Source organism: Puma concolor, chromosome E2 (genome assembly GCF_028749965.1).
Source record: "Puma concolor isolate L17-30 chromosome E2, mPumCon1.1.hap2, whole genome shotgun sequence".
Taxonomy (NCBI): Eukaryota; Metazoa; Chordata; class Mammalia; order Carnivora; family Felidae; genus Puma; species Puma concolor.
The window spans coordinates 54,327,197-54,348,087 of record NC_141681.1 but is presented as its reverse complement, the minus strand read 5'-3'; the positions used below and the strand labels follow the sequence as shown (position 1 = coordinate 54,348,087).

The 20,891-nt window shown below is 43.2% G+C and overlaps 1 protein-coding gene across 7 annotated transcripts in view; it reads left to right on the top strand.

The window, feature by feature from the left end:
* Positions 1-19,484, top strand: part of LOC112851241 (orphan sodium- and chloride-dependent neurotransmitter transporter NTT5) — a 79,858-nt gene extending 60,374 nt beyond the window's left edge. For 6 of the 7 annotated variants that reach the window (XM_086690377.1, XM_086690375.1, XM_086690376.1 and 3 more), the window contains 11 exons: positions 11,597-12,013; positions 12,455-12,612; positions 12,803-12,929; positions 13,123-13,298; positions 13,495-13,605; positions 13,781-14,022; positions 15,387-15,573; positions 15,974-16,175; positions 16,295-16,454; positions 17,781-17,943; positions 18,155-19,484. In XM_086690377.1, the coding sequence (XP_086546503.1) occupies positions 11,674-12,013; positions 12,455-12,612; positions 12,803-12,929; positions 13,123-13,298; positions 13,495-13,605; positions 13,781-14,022; positions 15,387-15,573; positions 15,974-16,175; positions 16,295-16,454; positions 17,781-17,943; positions 18,155-18,340 (2,052 nt within the window). In that variant the 5' untranslated portion in view covers positions 11,597-11,673 and the 3' untranslated portion in view covers positions 18,341-19,484. The remainder of the gene's footprint in view (positions 1-11,596; positions 12,014-12,454; positions 12,613-12,802; positions 12,930-13,122; positions 13,299-13,494; positions 13,606-13,780; positions 14,023-15,386; positions 15,574-15,973; positions 16,176-16,294; positions 16,455-17,780; positions 17,944-18,154) is intronic. The other variant, XM_086690381.1, reaches the window with a different exon arrangement.
* Positions 19,485-20,891: the final 1,407 nt, after the last annotated feature.

The following is a 20,891-nucleotide window of genomic DNA, read 5'->3' as shown; positions in this document are numbered from 1 at the left end:
AGCAGGTTCCATCCTCAGTATGGAGCTTGACGCAGGCAGGGCTTGATCCCATGACCCTGGGATCATGACCTGAACCAAAACCGAGTCAGATGCTCAACCAACTGAGCCACCCAGGTCCCCCCAACTGAGAATGTTTTTATCTCACTTCATTCCTGAAGTATTTTTTTTTGATGGATATAGAATTATGTGATGATACTTTTTTTTTTGTTCCCGTTAGCACTTTAAAGATATTCCACTGACTTCTGGCTGCCATCTTTTATGATGAGATCCACAATTCTGATTGTTATAGCCTTCTATGTAATCTGTTGTTTTTCTCTGTTAACCTTACAGATTCCTCTTTTTTCCTTTTAGCAGCACAGTTATGATGTGACTGATATGATATGGCTTTTTTGGGGGGGGATTTGATGAACTTCTTGAATCTAAATTTATATATTTAATCAAATTTGGGGAGTTTTCATGATTTTTTAAATTTCCTTTTTACATTTATTTATCTTTGAGAGACAGAGCACAAGTAGGGGAGGGGAAGAGAGAGAACGAGACACAGAATCCAAAGCAGGCTCCAGGCTCTGAGCTGTCAGCACAGAGCCCAACGCGGGGCTCAAACCCACAAACCATGAGATCATGACCTGAGTCAAAGTCAGACGCTTAACCGACTGAGCCACCCAGGCACTCCTCAGACTTTTTTTCCCACCAATCTCTTTCTCCCTCATTCTTGCACTTTTGATATTGTCTCATAGGTCCCTGAGGCTCTGCTCATTTTATTTGCAATTTTTTTTCTCTCTGTTCTTCAGATTGGATCATTTCTAATGTCCTATCTTCATATTCCATCTAATGAATTTTTAATTTGCAATATTTTACCTCTTGGCTCAAAAATTGCCATTTGGTTATTTTTTTAGTTTCTATTTCTCTACTCAGAACTTCTGTTGTTCCATTAATTTCGAGAGTTTTCACCTTTACCTAATGGAGAATGGGTATAATAGTTTCTTTAATGTCTTCATTTAGTTTTTTTTTCCTAATAAATAAAATGGTGGAAGAGGAGGTCCCCAGCTCACTTCCCTCAACACGCACACAGACAACAATCCAGCAGCCATCCACAAAAAAAAAAGTGCCTTTGTGGGAGCTTTGGGATCCTAGTAGGAGGTTGTGAAACCCCAGGAAAGCCCAGGACTAAGGAAAACTGATTTCAGGAAGCAGGCTCTAACCCTGGTGGAAAGCCAGCCAAATGTGGTGCTGGGTACAGAATAATAACCCCATCTCTTTATGGACTTGGCTCCAACCCCACTTGGCTGCCGTCCTGCAACCGGTTCCATCCACCAAGGCACCAGGAGGAGCCATGGTCATCTCCGCCACCAGTATCAGGCCTGCCAACCTTGGACACAATTGCAGATCCTGAAGCATCCCTGTGACCCAGCTCAAGCCCTACTCTAACTGCCAGTCTAGAGTCAGACATGCTTGCACAGGGGCCCTATGGGAGACATGCTCCTGGTAACAATCCTGCTAACCTTGGTTCTGACTTTGGATCCTGAAGCAGCTCTGTAACCTTGTTTCAGCCCTGATCTCAGTCCTACCTACCCAGGGATCCAGCACTGCTGGTCTTTTCTCCTCATAGTAGGCTTACCAACCTCAGTCCTGGCTGTGGACCCTGAAGCCAGTCCCAGCTACATACTTTGAAATGGCCCTGAGACTCAGTGACAACTCCTCTCTGACATGGTTGGAAGCCAGTTCTGACCACCCAGGAAACTGGTGACAGACCTGCCCCTCTGAGCCTCCTAATGGCAGGCCTGTCGGCCTAGTTCTTGACTGCAGAACCTGAAGCAACCCTGTGACCCCGTTCCAGCCCTGCTCTACCACAGTTCCAGAGACAATCTTCCCACCCAGGGACTTTCCTAGGGACATGGTGCAAGTGCAGTCAGGGATCTGTGGGAGCCATACCCATCTGTGCCTGATAACAGACCTGCTGTCTGTGGACTTGACTGTAGCAATTTTACAAGTCCACTATTACCTTGATGCCAAAGCCAGACAAAGAGACTATGAGAAGAGATCATTACAGGCCAATATTTCTGATGAACATAGATGCAAAAATCCTCAACTGAATACTAGCAAACTGAATTGGTAAAAGGATCATACAGCATGATCAAGTGGTATTTATCCCAGGGATGCAAACATGGTTCAACATATGCAAGTCAATAAATGTGATACATCACATTAACAGAATGTAGGATAAAAAGCATATGATTGGGGCGCCTGGGTGGCGCAGTCGGTTAAGTGTCCGACTTCAGCCAGGTCACGATCTCGCGGTCCGTGAGTTCGAGCCCCGCGTCGGGCTCTGGGCTGATGGCTCAGAGCCTGGAGCCTGTTTCCGATTCTGTGTCTCCCTCTCTCTCTGCCCCTCCCCCATTCATGCTCTGTCTCTCTCTGTCCCAAAAATAAATAAACGTTGAAAAAAAAAAAAAAAGCATATGATTATCTAGATGGGTTAGGGGCATTAAGGAATCGACTCCTGAAATCATTGTTGTACTATATGCTAACTAACTTGGATGTAATTTAAAAAAATAAATAAAAATTTAGAAAGTATTATATGATTATCTCAATAGATGCAGAAGAAGTATTTTATAAAATTCACCATCATTTTATGATAAAATCTCTCAACAAATTAGTATAGAAGGCATGTACCTCAATATAATAAAGGCCATATATGAATGCCCACAGCTAACATCATACTAAAGGGTGAAAACTCAAAGCTTTTCCTCTAAAATCAGGAACAAGATAAAAATGCTGCCTGTCTCCATGATTATTCAACATAGTACTGGAAGTCCTAGCCATAACAATTAGACAAGAAAAAGAAATCAAAGGTATCCAATTTGGGCAGAAAGAAGTGAAATTGTCTCTATTTGCAGATAACATGATTTTATATACAGAAAACCCTAAAGATTCCTTAAAAAAAAAAAAAACCGTTAGAACTAATAAAAAAAATTTAGTAAAGGTGCAGAATACAAAATCAGCATACAAAAATCAGTTGCACTTCTATACACTAACAACCAACTATCTGAAAAACAAATTAAGAAGACAAGCCCGTGTGGGATGCCTGGTTGGTTCAGTCGGTTGAGTGTCCAACTCTTGATTTCAGCTCAGGTCATGATCCCAAGGCCATGGTATTGAGCCCGTCAGGCTCTGTGCTGAGCATGGAGCCTGCTTACGATTCTCTCTCTCTATCTCTCTCTCTCTCTCCCTCTGTCCCTCTCCCCCGCTTGTGCTCTCTCCCTCTAAAATAAAAAAAAATAATTTGAAAAATTTAAAAAATGACAATCCCATTTACAATAGCATCAAAAAGAATAAAATACTTAGGAATAAATTTAAACAAGGGGGTGAAAGATCTGTACACTGAAATCTATTAAACATTGATGAAAGAAATTGAAGACACAAATAATTTAAAAGATACCGTGTTTGTAGATTGGAAGAATTAGTAACAAATAATATGTGTCAACATACCCATATAACCCTAAGTGATCTACAGATTAAATGGGGTTCCTATAAAAATTCTAATGATAATTTTCACAGAAATAGAAAAAATTCTAAAATTCATATGGAGCCACAAAAGACCCAAGTAACTACAGCAATACTGAACAAGAAGAAAAAAACCAGAGGCATCTCACTTCCTGATTTCAAATTATATTACAAAGCTATAGTAATCAAAGCTGTATGGTATTGGCATAAAAACAGACACACAGATCAATGGAACAGAACAGAGAGCCCAGAAATAAACTCACATATGTTCAGTCAACTAAGGTATCAAGAATACACCATGAGGGAAAGGATAGTCTCTTTAATAAATTGTGTTGGGAAAACTGGATATTCACATGCAAAAAAAGGAAATTGGACCTTTGTCTCACACCATACACAAAAATCAACTCAAAATTGGTCAAAGACTGGGGCGCCTGGGTGGCGCAGTCGGTTAAGCGTCCGACTTCAGCCAGGTCACGATCTCGCGGTCCGGGAGTTCGAGCCCCGTGTCAGGCTCTGGGCTGATGGCTGGGAGCCTGGAGCCTGTTTCCGATTCTGTGTCTCCCTCTCTCTCTGCCCCTCCCCCGTTCATGCTCCATCTCTCTCTGTCCCAAAAATAAATAAACGTTGAAAAAAATTGGTCAAAGACTTAAATGTAAGACCTGAAACTATTAAGACTCCTAGAAAAAAAAGCATATGGGAAAGCTCCTTGACATTGGTCTTGACAATGGTTTTTCAGGGGATGACACCAAAAGCACAAGCAACAAAAGAAAAATTAAAACAAGTAGGACAGCACCAAATTAAGTTTCTGCAGGGGCGCCTGGGTGGCTCAGTCGGTTAAGCGTCCGACTTCAGCTTGGGTCACGATCTTGCGGTCCATGAGTTCGAGCCCCGCGTCGGGCTCTGGGCTGATGGCTCAGAGCCTGGAGCCTGCTTCCGATTCTGTGTCTCCCTCTCTCTCTGCCCTTCCCCCGTTCATGCTCTCTCTCTGTCTCAAAAATAAATAAAACGTTAAAAAAAAATTAAAAAAGTTTCTGCAAATAAATGAAATCAACAAAATGAAAAGGCATCCTATAGAATGACAAAATATTTGCAAACCTATATCCATAAGGTGTTGATAGCCAAAATATACAAGGAACTCACAGTATTCGGTGGCAAAAAAAAAATAAACCAAATGGAAAAACACCGAAATAGACAATTTTCCAAAGTAAACATACAAATGGCTGATGGGTATATGAAAAAGTGCTGAACATCACTAACCATCAGGAAAATTCAAACCAAAACCATAGTGGGAGATCACCTCATGACCTTAAGATGGCTATCATGAAGAAATCAAAAGATAAGTGTTGGCAAGGATGTGCAGAAAAGGGAACACTTACATACTGTTGGTAGGAATGTAAATGGTGCAACCATTATGGAAAACAGGATAGTGATTCCTCAAAAACTTAAAAATAGACACACCGTATGATCAAGAAATCTCACTTCTGGGTCCATATCCAAAGGAACTGAAATTAATATCTTGAGGAGATATCTGCACTCCCATATTCATTGTAGTATTATTCACAATAGCCAAGATATGAAAACAACCTAAGTGTCCATCAACAAAGGGATAAAGAAAATGTCACACACACACACACACACACACAGGAGTATTATATAGCCTTAGAAAAGAAGGGAGTCCTGGTGTTTGTGACAACATGGATGAACCTCGAAGTCATTATACTAAGTGAAATAAACCAGGCACAGAAAGACAAATACTGCTGATCTTGCTTATATGTGGGATCTAAAAAAAGTCGAACTCATAGAAACAGCGAGTAGAAGAATAGTTACCAGGGGATGAGGAGTGAAGGAAACGTGATGTTTGTTGGTCAGCGGGTACAAACTTTCCGGTATAAGCTGAATGAATTCTAGAGACCTAATGTATGGCATGGTGATATAGCTAATATACCTATAGTTAATAAGGTATACTTGAAATTTGCTAAGAGAGAAGATCTTAGGTGTTCTTAACACACACACATACACACACACACACACACAGAGAGTAACTGTGAGGTGAGGGATAAGTTAATTAACTTCATGGGCTGATCATATCACAATGTATACATATATCAAAACATTATATGTTATTCCTTAAACATATACAATTTTTACTTATCAATAATACCTCAAAGCTGGAAAAATATAAGTACTTAAATTTTTCTTTTAAGATTTATTCATTTCTCAGAGAGACAGAGCGTAAGCAGGGGAGGGGCAGAGAGAGAGAGGGAGACACAGAATCTGAAACAGGCTCCAGGCTCTGAGCTGTCAGCACAGAGCCTGATGCGGGGCTTGAACTCACGGACCACGAGATCATGACCTGAGCTGAAGTTGGACACTCAACTGACTGAGCCACCCAGGTGCCCCAAAATGGGCTCCAGGCTCTGAGCTGTCAGCACAGAGTTCTATGCAAGGCTTGGACCCATGAACACAAGATCATGACCTGAGCCAAAGTCAGATGCTTAACTGACTGAGCCACCCAGGCACCCCTGTACTTTTAAAAATAAATAAGTCTTTGTCTAAAAATTCCATCATCTGGGTCATCTCAGGGTTGACATCTGTGGATTGTCTTTTCCCTTGGGAAATGGTCAGATTTTCACATGTGTGTGTTTAAGTGATGAGTAAGTTTGGACGGTATCCTGGGAATTTTAAGTATTATATTGCAAACTCAGGATCCTGTTAGTATCCCTTGGAGAATGTTGGATTTTGTTGGCTTGTTTGTTTTAGCAGGCCATCAACCTGGGTAGGTTCAGATAGCAGGTTCTGTCCCATCTTCTGTGGGTGTTGGTTACAACGTTAGTTCAATCTCTAAAGCCTTTGCTGTGCTATTTGGATTAGCATGTGCCGCCCTGGGGTTGGTCTGTGACTTGGGCATTGGTTTATATCATTGTTCAGTTTTCAGAACCTTGTTGCTCTTCTTCACATTTGTTTCCTGCTTGTGTAGTTCAGAGGTGAGCCTCTGAGGTGAAAAGGGAAAATTAGTAATGTCCCTAGCCCCTTACTCTCTAATACATAGGAGTTTCTTTTCCTGGTCCTTTGGAAATAGGAGGCTTCTCCTAGAGTATCTGCTGTTGGTGCTTGTTGCACAGTTACATGGTTTGGCTTATTCTTGGATCAGGAGACAAAGGAGGGAAAAGAAATATGAAATTCACCCCTCCCCTCATTATAAGTCATTATTCAAGTTCTAACTTAAATCCCTGGTCTGCTTTTTTTTTTCCAGTTTACTTTTCAAAGTTCACAGGCTCTTGTTTCTTATATGCTATTTAAGATTTTTATCTGTTATCAGTGGGAGAGGCTGCATATCATTACTTTACTTCATCTTGGCCAGCAACAAAGAACTAGTGTCAGTCTCTTCATTATTTTCGGTACTTTATTCTTCTATATAAAATGTAAAATCTTTTTAGCTTTCATGAAAAGTTACGTTGAGATTTTGGTTGGAATTGCCTTCAATCTATAAATCATTTTGGGGAGAAATTCCATCCTTACAGTATTGAGTATTTATATTCATAAACATGAGATGTTTCTGCATATTTAAGGTCTTGGTTTAACGTTTAGGTTTATTTCTTGATGCCATATAGTTTTTGTTGCTGTTGTGAGTGCCATCTTTCTATTTTAAAATCTACTTTTTGGGGCACCTGCATGGCTCAGTCATTTGAGCAGCCGACTCTTGATTTTGGCTCAGCTCATGATCTCATGGTTTGTGGGTTTGAGCCTTGCATTGGGCTCCACACTAACTTGCTTGAGACTCTCTCTCCCTCTGCCCCCTCCCCACTCATGCTTTCTCTCGCTCTAAAATAAAACAAAACAAATAAAATATATTTTCTGTTTATTATTGCTTTATAGAAATCCAGGGTTTTTAGTTATTTTTCCAATGTTTATTTTTAAGATAAACCTTTTTTTTTTTTTTTTTTTTTTTAAGTAAGCTCTATGCCCAACATAGGGGCTCAGACTCACAACCCAGAGATCAAGATTGCATGCTTTACTGGCTGAGCCAGCCAGGTACCCCTAAGATAAACTTTCATTAAAGTATCCCAAGTCAGGGGCGCCTGGGTGGCCCAGTCGGTAGGTGTCCGACTTTAGCTCAGGTCATGATCTCACAGTTTGTGAATTTGAGCCCCGCATCAGGCTCTGTGCTGACAGAGCCTGAAGCCTGCTTTGGATTCTGTGTCTCCCTCTCTCTCTGCTTCTCCCCCACTTGTGCTCTCTCTCTCTCTCTCAAAAATAAATAAACATTTTAAAAAAATTTTTAAAAAGTATCTCAAGTATGTCCAAATCGTAATTATAGTTATCACATAGTTATAACTTATCACAATGTAATCACACTACCCTGGCTTTTGACACCATGAATTTGTTTTGCCTCTTCTTGAACTTCATATAAGTGGAATTATGTACTGTGTTCTTTTCTGGGCCTTGCTTCTTTCATTCAAAGTAATATTCTTTTTTTATGTTTATTCATTTTTGAAAGACAGAGACAGAGCACAAGCAGGGGTGGGGCAGAGAGAGAGAGGGACACAGAATTTGAAGCAGCTCCGGGCTCTGAGCTGTCAGCACAGAGCCCGACGCGGGGCTCAAACTCATGAACTGCGAGATCATGACCTGAGCCGAAGTCAGATGCTCAACCTACTGAGCCACCCAGGCGCCCCTCAGAGTAATATTTCTGAGATTCATGCAGGTTGTTATGCATATCAGCAGTTCACTCTTTTTATTATTGTATACCCGTTATATGAATATGCTATTACTTATCCATTCTACTATTGAAAGAGATTTGGGTTGTTTCCAGGTTTTGGCAGTTATGAATAGTACACCTATTAGCATTCTTGAACATGATTTTTGGTGTACTCATGTACACATTTGTTAGATGGTCACTTTGGAATGGATTGTAAAATGTGAAAATAAAGTATGTAGGTACATTCAACTAGTTTAGTTTTGTTTTTTTTTTTAATGTTTATTTATTTTGAGGGAGGAGGGTCAGAAAGAGAGAGAGATTGAGAATCCCAGGAAGGCCACATACCCAGCATGGAGCCAGACATGGGACTCTCTATCTCACGACCGTGAGATCATGACCTAGCTTAAATCAAGAGTCGGACACTCAACTTAGCCACCCAGGCACCCCTCAACTAGTTTTCTGAAGTAGTTGTACCAATCTCTGCTTCTACCAACTGTGTACGTGAGTTCCAAAAGTTTCCACACAAGCCATCATTTGGTTTAATCAGACTTTTTCATTTATACTAGCTCATCTAGTGGGTATGTAGTGATCTCATGTGATTTCCTCCCAACATCTTATTTTGTTTTATTTATTTATTTATTTATTTATTTATTTATTTATTTATTTTTAAATGTTTTTATTTATTTTTGAGACAGAGACAAAGCATGAGCAGGGGAGGGGCAGCGCGAGAGGGAGACACAAAATCCGAAGCAGGCTCCAGGCTCCTAGCTGTCAGCACAGAGCCCGACGTGGGGCTCAAACTCACGGAGTGTGAGATCATGACCTGAGCTAAAGTCAGATGCTTAACCGACTGAGCCACCCAGGCGCCCCCAACATTTTATTTTGAAAAAATATTTAGGCATACAGAAAAGTTGGAATATTTATACACTGACCATCCATATAACCATCAACCTCGGTTCTACAATTAACATTTTACTCTATGCAATTTATCACATATATATCCATCTATTCTTATTGTGGTTTTAGTTACATTTTCTTGTTGACCAGTGAAGTTGAATAATGACCACCATTTCCTATGGCTATTGATTTGTATATATTACAAGCCTTTATTAGTAAGCTTATTCAAGCTTTCTTTTCCCTTCCCTCCACTTTTTAGCTTGTCCACTTTTTCTTATTTATAGATATTTCTTTCTTTTATAAATATCATTTGGGAAACAGGCTCTTTTGGGGTTATATATTTTGTTAGTTTCCTACTGTTACTCTAACAATAACTACAAACTTAGTGGTTTAAAACAACATGAATGTATTATCATACCATTCTAGAGGTTGGAAATCTGAAATCCATTTGGCTGGGCTAAAAGCAAGTGTCAGTGTTCCTGTGTTCCTTACATAGGATCTAGGGAAGAATCCATTTCCTAGAGTTTTCCAGCTAGCATTCCTTGAATCATGGCGCCTTCTTCCACATTCAAGGTGCATTACTCCAACTTCTGCTCCTGCGATCCCATTTTCTTCTTGGATTCTGACTCTTCTACCTTCCTTTTCCCATATAAGGATCCTATAAATACATTGGGACCATCATAGATAATCCAGCTAATCTCCTTTCAAGATCCATAACTTAACCATATTGAAAAGTCACTTTTTCCATGTAAAGTAACATATTCATAGGTTCTAGGGATTAGGATGTGGATATCTTGGAGAAGGGCATTATTCTGTCTACCACGTATGTTGCAAATATCTTCCACTGCCTTAGGGCTTGTCTGTTTATTCAATTACTGTTGTTTCCATTGAAGTTTCTAGTTTTAATTTAATCCAATATGTCAAACTTTTCCTTTATGATTGGTGCTTTTTGTGTCCCATTTAAGAAATCTGTGCCTACACTCAAGTCATGCCGATACCCTCCTAGGTTTTTCATCTGGGATGTTATTGTTTTATCGTTCACATTTAGAACTTCAATCTTCTCTGAATAGATTATTGTTTAATATGTGAAGTTGGGGAGGCCAGGGTTCACTTATTTCTGTGTAGATATCCAGTTCCTCTAACAACCAATGATTCATTGATAAGAATGCCCTTTCTCTACAGCTTTGCAGTGCTGTCTTTTTTTTTTTTTTTAATTTTTTTTTTCAAGGTTTATTCATTTTTGGGACAGAGAGAGACAGAGCATGAACGGGGGAGGGGCAGAGAGAGAGGGAGACACAGAATCGGAAACAGGCTCCAGGCTCTGAGCCATCAGCCCAGAGCCTGACGTGGGGCTCGAACTCACGGACCGCGAGATCGTGACCTGGCTGAAGTCGGCCGCTTAACCGACTGCGCCACCCAGGCGCCCCTGCAGTGCTGTCTTTATTGTAGATCAGGCACCTATATTTGCGTGAGTTTCTGAAATCTCCCAGTGGTATCCACAGAACTTCCTGTGGTAATGCAAATGTTTGATATCTGTCCTTCCAGTATGGTAGCCGTATGGCTACTGAGCACTTGATACATGGCTAGTATGACTGAGGAAATAAATCGTTGATGTTACTTAATTTTAATTAAGCAGCCATATGTGGCTTGTAGGCACCATATTAAACAGTGCAGCACATTGATCCATGGATCTGTTTATGCCATAGATCCCTGTGCCAATACCATACTCTCTTAATTACTGTAGCTTTATAATTAGTCTTTACATTTGCTTCTTCTCTATCAAGATTGTATTAATCATTCTAAGCCTTTTGCTTTCCATGTACACTTTATTTATTTGTTTTAAAATGTTTGTTTATTGGGAGAGGAAGAGCGAGCATGAGTGGAGGAGGGGCAGAGAGAGAGAGGGAGAGAGAGAATCTGAAGCTGTCCGCACAGAGCCTGATGCGGGACTTGATCTCATGAAGCGTGAGATCATGACCGGAGCTGAAATTGAGAGTCGGTTGCTCAACTGACTGAGCCACCCAGGAGCCCTTCCATGTACATTTTAGAATCAGCTTGTCAATTTCCCCAAAAAAACCCTGGTGTGATTTCAATAAGAACTGCATTGAATTTATAGATCAATTGGGGATAATTGACATTGTTTTACTATTAAGACTTCTAGTTCACAAACATGCTATATCCCTTAATTTTATTTTCTCTCAATAATGTGTGTGTGTGTGTGTGTGTGTGTGTGTGTGTGTAAAGGTCTTGCCCATCTTTTGTTAAAATTATTGTTACGCATGTTATGTCTGTTGGCATTACTGTACATAGTATTGTTTTAAAATTATTATTTTCTAAAGGCAGGCATATCCTTGGTATGTTTTCAAGGGTGGAGAATTCCATGTTCGTATCCACATAAGGATAAGAGGGTTTGGAGGCCTCAGGGGTTCTTGTACAACTAGTCTTGTCTTTACTTAGCTCATATATCTAAAGTCTGTAGTTCTTGATGTCCTTAAGGTCAACAAGGAAGGAGGCCTCACCCCTGCAGAAGCAGGAACTAGAGTCCACCCTGGATAACAACTGTTAGTGAAAACATGGAGGCCCAAGATGAGAAATCCCAGACATCTAGACCTTCGGACTCCAAATCCTTGACTATTACTTCCTCAACTCCCCAGCTATTAAAGTCTGAGTTGCCTACTGAGGAATTGATGGGGAAGGGACAGAAGCTTGACACTCTGTCACCAAACATTTGGTCTGATGAAGATAATGATGAAATTTTGGAGACCACAGACAGTGATGAACTGAAGGATAAAGCCCCCCCTGATCGACCATACTGGGCCAATAAAATTGAATACCTTCTGGCCCAGGTGGGCTTCTCTGTGGGGCTGAGCACCATCTGGCGCTTTCCTTACCTGTGTTTTCACAACGGAGGTGGTAAGCCTGGGGACCAGGAATCATGGACCCACAAGGGGGTGAGGAGCCAAAGGACTGTCCTTGCTACTCCGAGGTCTCTGAGATATGTGTGGGGGGGGGGGGGCGGGATTTGGGATCCTGACTAGGACAGGAGGCAGGTACCTGAACACCTAGGATGTTGGGTGGGTGGGAGCAGGGTAGCTGAACATTAGGTTCATGAGGATGGTGGAGCTGGAGGCCTGGGTCAAGGGTGGGCTGGAAACTAAGCATCTGGGCCTTCCAGAAATTGGGGGAGAAGGGACACCTGGGACTATGAGGGATGTGGAAACAGTTGAGCCCTGATGCCTGTGGCCCTGAGGGAGGTCACGGGGGGCAGGAGGAATGTGTTTTCCTGGCCCCCAAAGAAGTCTAGGCACTGAAAACCCAGGTGGTTCTCAGAGCCCTCCTGACTCCCTTGCGCAGGCAGTTTTCTCATCATCTACATCCTCATGCTGTTCTTGATCGGGGTTCCTCTTCTATTCCTGGAGATGGCAGCTGGTCAGAGAATGCGTCAGGGCAGCGTTGGTGTATGGAAGGTCATCAGCCCCTGGATTGGTGGTGTGGGGTATACCAGCTTCATGGTGAGGAGTCCTGGGCTGCCCTGGCCTGCCCTTTACACCCCATTCCCACCCTGACCCTTGTCCTGGGATGGGTCCCATGACTTCACTTCCACAGGTCAAGTCTTTTCAGTTCCCAGTCCTCTGTCAGATCCCCTGCTTTCTGCTGGCCTACCTTTCTTCTCCTGTCTCCAGAATTCTCCTTGGTCCCTAGGTGTGCTGCATTGTGGGCTTGTACTACAGTGTGCTCATGGCCTGGAGTCTCTTCTATTTAGTTCAGTCTTTCCAGTCTCCACTGCCTTGGTCAGTGTGCCCCTTACTGAGGAACTCCAGTACTTACGGTGAGAAGAGAGGGAAGAAAAGGGCAATTGGGAGGGCTGAAAAAAGGATAGGGAAATGAAGAAGGAAGAAGATTGTTGAGAAAATTGGGATGAGCAAGAAGATGTTGAATGAGATTGGAAGGAGGAGGTGGAGGGGAATTGGAAGGGGGAGTCACGTGGTCTTGCAGCTTCCTCCATGCCCAGTTCACCTCAGATCCTGAATGTGTGCGGACAACATCCACTACGTACTTTTGGTACCGGAATGTATTGAAGGCCACAGACAAAATCGAAATGGGTGGGCTACCAGTTAAGCATCTCAGTGTCTCTGTCTTTGTGACCTGGTTAATTATCTGCATCTCCATGATCAGAGGACCCAAGTCCTCTGGAAAGGTGAGCCACTCTCTAACTTACTAATCTGATGGACTCCTTTCTACCTGAGACCCCCTAATATTCTCCTAACCTGATGCCTGTAGGCCTCTACCTTCTAACACATACTAATATGACCTTTGACTCAGTAGCCTTTGATCCTACTGTCCCAGCGTCTGTCTTTGCTGAACTCTGTTTCTGAATCATACTTCCCACTCAGATGCTGTATGTCTCAGTGATCCTTCCCTACTTCATCCTTTTCTGTCTCCTTATCCGGAGTCTCACGCTGGAGGGTGCAAAATTTGGTCTCGACAGTTTGTTGGCTGCCCAGGTGAGGTGTCCCCTGCCCTTGAATTCTCTTACCCACATGGGGGGTGTCAGGGACAGGATGGTTGTCAGTCTGGTAGAGGTCCTCCTAGTTCCCTCCTTCACCCCCTCCTCATCTTCCATCAGATCACAGACCCCTCCTCACTTTATATCCCAGTTTGCATGGTACTTCTCCCCAGGTGCCAGCTCTGTACTCTGTGGAAGTGTGGCGCCGGACAGGGAACCAGATCTTTTTATCCATGGGCCACGGCTTTGGCAGCTTCATCGCAATCAGCTCATACATCCCTCGATCCAACAACTGTGTCATGGATGCCTTTGCTGTGGCTCTTCTCAACTTGGTTGCCTCACTGACCGCCATGGTGTTTGTATTTGCCACAATGGGCCACTTGGCCACAAAGAACAACAACAAATGTTACGTAAAGTGAGCCCAATATTTCATATGCAGATCATCAAAAAGACCAAAGTCTTAGAAATAGCTGGTGGAATTCCAGCCTAGGCCCCCATCTAGGCTCAGTCAGTATGGGACCCTCAAGTGGGAGCATCCTCAACTGTAGAAACACCTGAATCGCTCCAACTCTGTCTCTTTCAGGGCTGCCTTTCTAAACTAGTAAAGCCCCAAACTCAGAGGTTTTCAATGGTGTGTTCACCCCATTCTTAACGGGATTGTCATGGAAAATTAGGAGAATAGCTTTAGCTGAATCATTAGACAAGAGGCAAAAAAAAAAAAAAAAGACCCACAGTACCACCAGAGCCCCCAGAGCCCATTCCTGATTTTCTTCTCCTATAAGATTCATTCTAAAAAATATCCATGAAACATTTATAAAACACCTCCTATCTGCCAACCCTGTGTTGAGTTCTGGAAACACAACCAATGGTGAGGCAGACCACCATCCCTGCCCTAAAGAAAACCACAGTCTTTTGAGGAAGCAGATACTAAAGATAATCACAAAGTAGATGATAACTGGTAGTAAGGGATGATGAAGAGACACAGAAGAGCAAACCACTAACTTCCTGGGGCAGTCAGAGAAGACCTTCCGGTGGAGGCAATCCCAAGCTGAGTCTGTCTCCTGACAAATAACCACCACTTAGCATGCTTTCATAATGTTTCCCATTCATAGACCTACATATAAAAACATATCATTAAAAAGATCGGATCACACCATACTACTTTTCTGCAGCTTGTTGACTTGCCCTTATGGAAGTAAATCTTGAATAGCTTTCCATGGCAGTAAACAGAGTTTGGGGGGCTGAGTAAGGATGTGTAGGAATTTGCATATGGAGAATGGTATAGTGGTAGAATTTGGGTAGACTGGGATCAGAGTGGGTGGTGCTAGGCAGAGAGAACACCACGTGCCAGAGATAACTGAGCAATGGGGAGCATGGCAAGTGGAAGCAGGCTTAATGGTTGAGTATGTCCAAAATAGAGAAGGTGAAGAGTTGTACATTAAGAGATTGGAGAGGCCAGCAGGTCAAGGAAGCTGAGAAGCTTTAACGTCGTCCTGAAATTGTCTAGTAGGAGGTATAGTTCCTAAAGCCCTCCATGACACTGTAGGAAAGACCCCTCCAGGTCTTAAGGCAGAAACTCTGTGGCCTCCCGCAGACACATTATGAAAGTAGGTGTCAGGCAGTGAGGGCCAGGACCCTGGAGACCCAGGTTTCAGTGCAGGCTGCACATTAACCAGATCAAAAACTCCAGACTAGTGGTTTTCCTTCTTGTGTGAAAGATAAGAGAGAAGTTATCTTAAAGGGCCAAATGGTTTTATGTGATTCTACCCCTGTCCCCAGGAATGCCAAGACAGTGATGAATCTGATAGTTACCGGGGTGCTGCCTCCTGAGGTCCAGCCTCCAGACAGTCTGTATTATGAGCCAAGCTCCATCTACCCCAAATGGTTCAAGAGCCTTCCTGAACAAATGAAAAGCATGATCCTTCCCCATTTGTCCAATTGCAACTTATCTGAACAATTGAAGGAGGTAGGTAGGGGTTGGGGATGGGGTCCAAATGTTCCCTTCAAAGCCCCCAGCACACCAGAAACGTCAGCTCTCCTTAGGTGCCTCTAGAATTCAGAAAGGCAATTCTCGGCAGCATCCTGAACAACCAGGACCAAGGTTCACAGTATCCTTCTGTGATAATGCAGGTGTAGCCTCCAGAGCACCAAGCACTAGAGTTCATATAAGCCTGTTCACCCCATCCCCAAAGAGTTGCCAGACTAGCAGCTGTTGTTGGAGGAAGTCCTCATGCCTCAAGGCCAGAGGAGGTTAACAATGTCCATCGACAGTGCTACAGGTCGTTTCCTAGAGGAGGAGAGGAGAATGCAGTTAGGGTTCTACAGAATGAGCTCAGAGCCCTTACCATTCCTCCCTTCACTCACAGGTTATGGAGGGTCCTGGTGTGGCCTTTGTGGCAATTACTGATACCATCTCTGTGTTTTCTGGATCCACTCTCTGGGCCATCGTCATCTTCGTGTTGCTGGCAAACCTGGGGCTGAGCACCATGATAGGGATCATGCAGGGCATTATTACCCCTCTCCAGGACACCTTCGCTTCCCTCAGGAAACAGACAAAACTGCTTACAGGTACTCGGACCTATGACCCCACTCCCACCTATGGCCATTGTCTAGCTTAACCCCACTGGGACTCTTTTATAACCTAGTTTGAATTCTGACCTTGATACAAATCTGATGTTTTCCTTCAGTGGGCATCTGTGTGCTTATGTTCCTGGGCAGCCTCATTTTTGTGAGACCTTCTGGCAGCTACTATGTGAACCTGCTGGATGATTACTGGGCATCTCTGCCCCTCCTCCTCATTGTCATCTTGGAGAATGTGGCCATGGCCTGGATCTATGGAGCCAGGAGGTGATGTCCCAAGCCCAGGATCTCCAGCCATACACCCACACAGCTAGGGTCTCTAGGGAGTGTCGGCCCCTCTTGCTCTCACTGCCAGGTCTCTGATCCCAGGGCTTATGGAGAGCCCCCAGGAGGGTGGGAAGGAGGAAGGCCTGGGCTGATGCCTGGAGAAAATAGCTGTAAAATGGAAAACCAGTGAACAGACTATATCAACTTCTAGCAGCTCCTGAGCCCTACTTTTGGGACAGAGAGAGACATAGCATGAACGGGGGAGGGGCAGAGAGAGAGGGAGACACAGAATCGGAAACAGGCTCCAGGCTCTGAGCCATCAGCCCAGAGCCTGACGCGGGGCTCGAACTCACGGACCGCGAGATCGTGACCTGGCTGAAGTCGGACGCTTAACCGACTGCGCCATCCAGGCGCCCCTGAGCCCTACTTTTAACCAGGGTAGTGTGGGCATACAGTCCCTCACTTCTCAAATGTGCTCTGGACCAATAGCATTGGCATCGCCTGAGAGTTTCTTAAAAATATAAAACCCTGGACTCTACCCCAGACCTTTGTATCTGAATTTTAACAAGAACCCCAAGTAAATTGTCTGCACATTAACATTTGAGAAGCATTGTGTAATCCAAATGTGGCAGCATTTCTAGGTGATAGTGGTTCTTGGCATCAGTTGCTGATTCATACACTCACTCTCAAATATTACTCAGAGTGTGCCCAAGGGGCAGGCAGGCCTTGTGAGCCCTGGGGATACTGGGATAAATTAGACCGAGTTTCTGCTCTCGGAGTCCAAAGGAGATGTATGTAAGCAGATTTGGGGGGCAGGGTAGTAAGCCTATGATAGAGGCAGCCGAGGGTACTCTGGGAACACAGATGGTTATGTCAAGAAGATTGAAGGGTCAGGCAAGGAGGGGATGCTTGAACAGAATCGAGACAGATGAAGGGGAGTTTGTCAAGGGAAAGAAAAAAGGAGGGCGTTCTAGGCAAAAGGAACCCAATGTACATATATGTTGGGGTTAAGAAGGTGCACCAAAGAAAGCTGGATAAGTGGGATTGAAGAAACTACATTAGGAACTCAGCCTTTATCCTGAGGGTGATGGAGGAGAGAAATGTTTTGTTTTGTTTTTTGTTTTGTTTTGTTTTAATCCTGAGGCTGGGACAGAAATCAGACTGAAACGAGATGAATTAGAGGGAAGAAAACTGGTTGTGGAGGTGAACAGAAACGTTTAAGAAACGTGAAGCTGTGTCTCCCAGGCTGGGTTTGGATTGACCCCTCCACAAGGCTGGGAAAGGCCTGAACAGGCCCCTCCAAAGCCTCGTGGCCCTTCTTCCCAGGTTCCTTGCAGACCTGATTATCATGTTGGGCCGCCCCATCTCCCCCATCTTTCGTTGGCTGTGGTGCTTTCTGTCTCCATTTGTGCTGCTAGTCCTGTTTGTAAACACCCTGATTCATCTGTGTCGGAAGAACATCACCTACTTGGCCTGGGACTCAAGCATTGTGAGCCTCTCTCTCAGACCCCAGAACCCCTTAGGGAGCGGGTGAGGACTTTGTGATCTTCTCTGGCCTCTAAGACTCTGCCACCTTATTCTCGGGTTCCCTGGGGACCCAGTTATCTAGTCTCTTGTCTCGGTTCATGTCCCTACCCCCAACCTCTGTAGCCTTCCTCTTCAGAGAAACTGGGTATTCTAAATCTTCCCTTTCTCCACAGTCAAATGAGGTGATCCGAACTTACCCATTATGGGCTAAAGTCTTGCTCATCATCTCCATCGTCATTACCATCTTGCCTATCCCTGCCTACTTCCTGTACACACTCATTGATGTGGCTTTTCCAGTCTCCGTGATTCACAGTAAGGTCACAGTTATCTTCAAACCTGAAGCTAAAGGGAACTCGTAAAGCCCCATCCACGGCTTCAGGTGATGCAAAGTCAAAAGGTTGATAAAATGGATAAATAACCAGGGAAAAACCTCTCTGCCATGTGAGTGATTCATCTTGGAAATAAAGACTTGGTTTATTTGGCAAAACATCACTTTTTTTTTTCAAAGTGGAACTCCCCGGCTGGCAACTTGACATTAGAAAAGGTAAAAGTAGCAATTGCTAATGTAACTGGACTCAAAGATGTTTTGTTTTCCTGGACTGGGAAAGTTTTTCTGGCCAGATGGAGGTTAACACAGCAGTCATTCTCTGCATCTCCTACACTTGCCCTCACCAGACACATAATAATAGTGTTCTTTGACCTCCAGTATTTGGTTGATGGTGACAGCTGACCCCTACTTCTCCTAGGCTGCCTTCCTCTTGGAATTGGTGGTACGTGTCAGGTCTGATCCCTACGAAACTAAGGTAAAAATGGTGCTAGTACCCGTGAAACTTTGCTTTCGTCATGAAAAAAAAATGCCCAACTCCCACTCTTGCCTTCCATTGACTTTGTTCAATTCAAATGCTAGAATCCCAGGCCCTCTCTGCCTGGCCCTTCCTGTAAGGAAACAGATAAGAGACCATAGTCTCAGAAAGCAGTGGAGTTACCGATTATGGCAAAGTGGTTAACTATCTGCTAATTGGTGACTTCCTCCTGTCTCTCTTAAGCAGGAATAGCTGATCAATTTACCAAGTCTACCAAGGAGCTTAAACCTTTATCCAACATTATATATTTTTCCTAAGGTGGTCTAGGAGCCTGAAGGAAGGATATTTGCCAGAGAATGAGGGAGACAGTAGAGGTTAACTTCAGAGTTTGAAGACTCAAGGAGGACTTCATTGAAGGCAATATGACAACAAAATAAGACAAACAAGACACACCATAGATTAAGACACCTAAAGTGTAACATCAAGTATATTTCAACAATCCTCTTTATTTCTTTAAAATTTTTTAAGTTTATTTGTTTGGGTGAGAGAGAGTGAGAGTGAGAGTGAGTATGCAGGGGAGAGAGAGGATCCCAAGCACTAACAGTGCAGAGCCTGAGGTGAGGCTTGAACTCATGAACTGTGAGATTATGACCTGAGCTGAAATCAAGAGTCAGATGCTTGACCGACGGAGGCACACAGGCACCCCAACAATCCTCTTTAAATGCATAGATGAGCTTAGAAGAAATTAAGGGAAATCTTTAAGAGGTTCAAAAATTAGGGGCGCCTGGGTGGCTCAGTCGGTTAAGCGGCCGACTTCGGCTCAGGTCATGATCTCACGGTCCGTGAGTTCAAGCCCCGTGTCGGGCTCTGTGCTGACAGCTCAGAGCCTGGAGCCTGTTTCAGATTCTGTGTCTCCCTCTCTCTCTGACCCTCCCCTGCTCATGCTCTGTCTCTATCTGTCTCAAAAATAAATAAACGTTAAAAAAAAAAATTAAAAAAAAAATTAAACCTAAGCTTGGGGCGCCTGGGTGGCTCAGTCGGTTAAGCCTCCAACTTCGGCTCAGGTCATGATCTCATGGTTCATGGGTTCCAGCCCCACATTGGGCTCTGTGCTGACAGCTCAGAGCCGGAGCCTGCTTCAGATTCTGTGACTCCCTCTCTCTCTGCCCCTCCCCTGCTCGTGTTCTCTCTCCCTCTCTCTCTCAAAAATAAATAAACATTTAAAAAAAATTAAACCTAAGCTTGAATTCAGCAAGGGTTAAAGCTAGTAAATGCCAGTGTAGGAACTTAGAGATTTGGGGTTTAAAGTTTAGGTGAAGACTAAAGAAGAACTTGGGTTCATGGAAGAAAAGGAAATCCCCACACATAGAAAGCTATGAAAGGGTTAGATAGCAAGAAAATATGTATGTATTGGTTCTGTTTCTGATAGCAGGCAAATAATGTCTTTTTTTTTTTTTTTGAGAATTTGTAACCCAAAACCTTCTCTCACATGGAATTTTGGTTCAGATTCACACATGCATAGTCTGAAAAACCCAGTTGAGATTAATATAAAAGGTGCCGGTGGATAGCAACCTTGCCTCCAGCACCTGTCATAAGTAAATATACATAATCTCTGGGGGAAACACGACCTCTCCCAAGCCCCATAGCGTTTCATGAACATGAGGTCACAAAAAGAAATCACAAAATATGCAAGGAAAAAGGTACCCTAAGGGAAGATTAGAAGAAAAAAAAAAGTAGTAGAATTAGACCTTCAAAAACCTAATGTACTGGAATTAACAGGTACATAATATAAACTCAATATGCTTAGTATATTTAAAGACAAAAAGAGTTGAAATTAAAAACAAGATACAAAAGACTCAGAAATGGTCAGGGTATTTGTAAAAGAACCAAAAAGAAGTGAAAAATCACAAAGATTAAAAACATCAATGGATGGGTTAAATAACCAATTAGAAAACTAGAAAGAGACATATAAATTGGAAATAAATTACCATCAATGTAGCACGGAGAAACTATAGTATTAAAAATATGAGATTAATCATATGTGGAATTTAAGAAACAAATGAAGGGGCACCTGGGGTCTCGGTCACTTAAGCCTCTAACTTCGGCT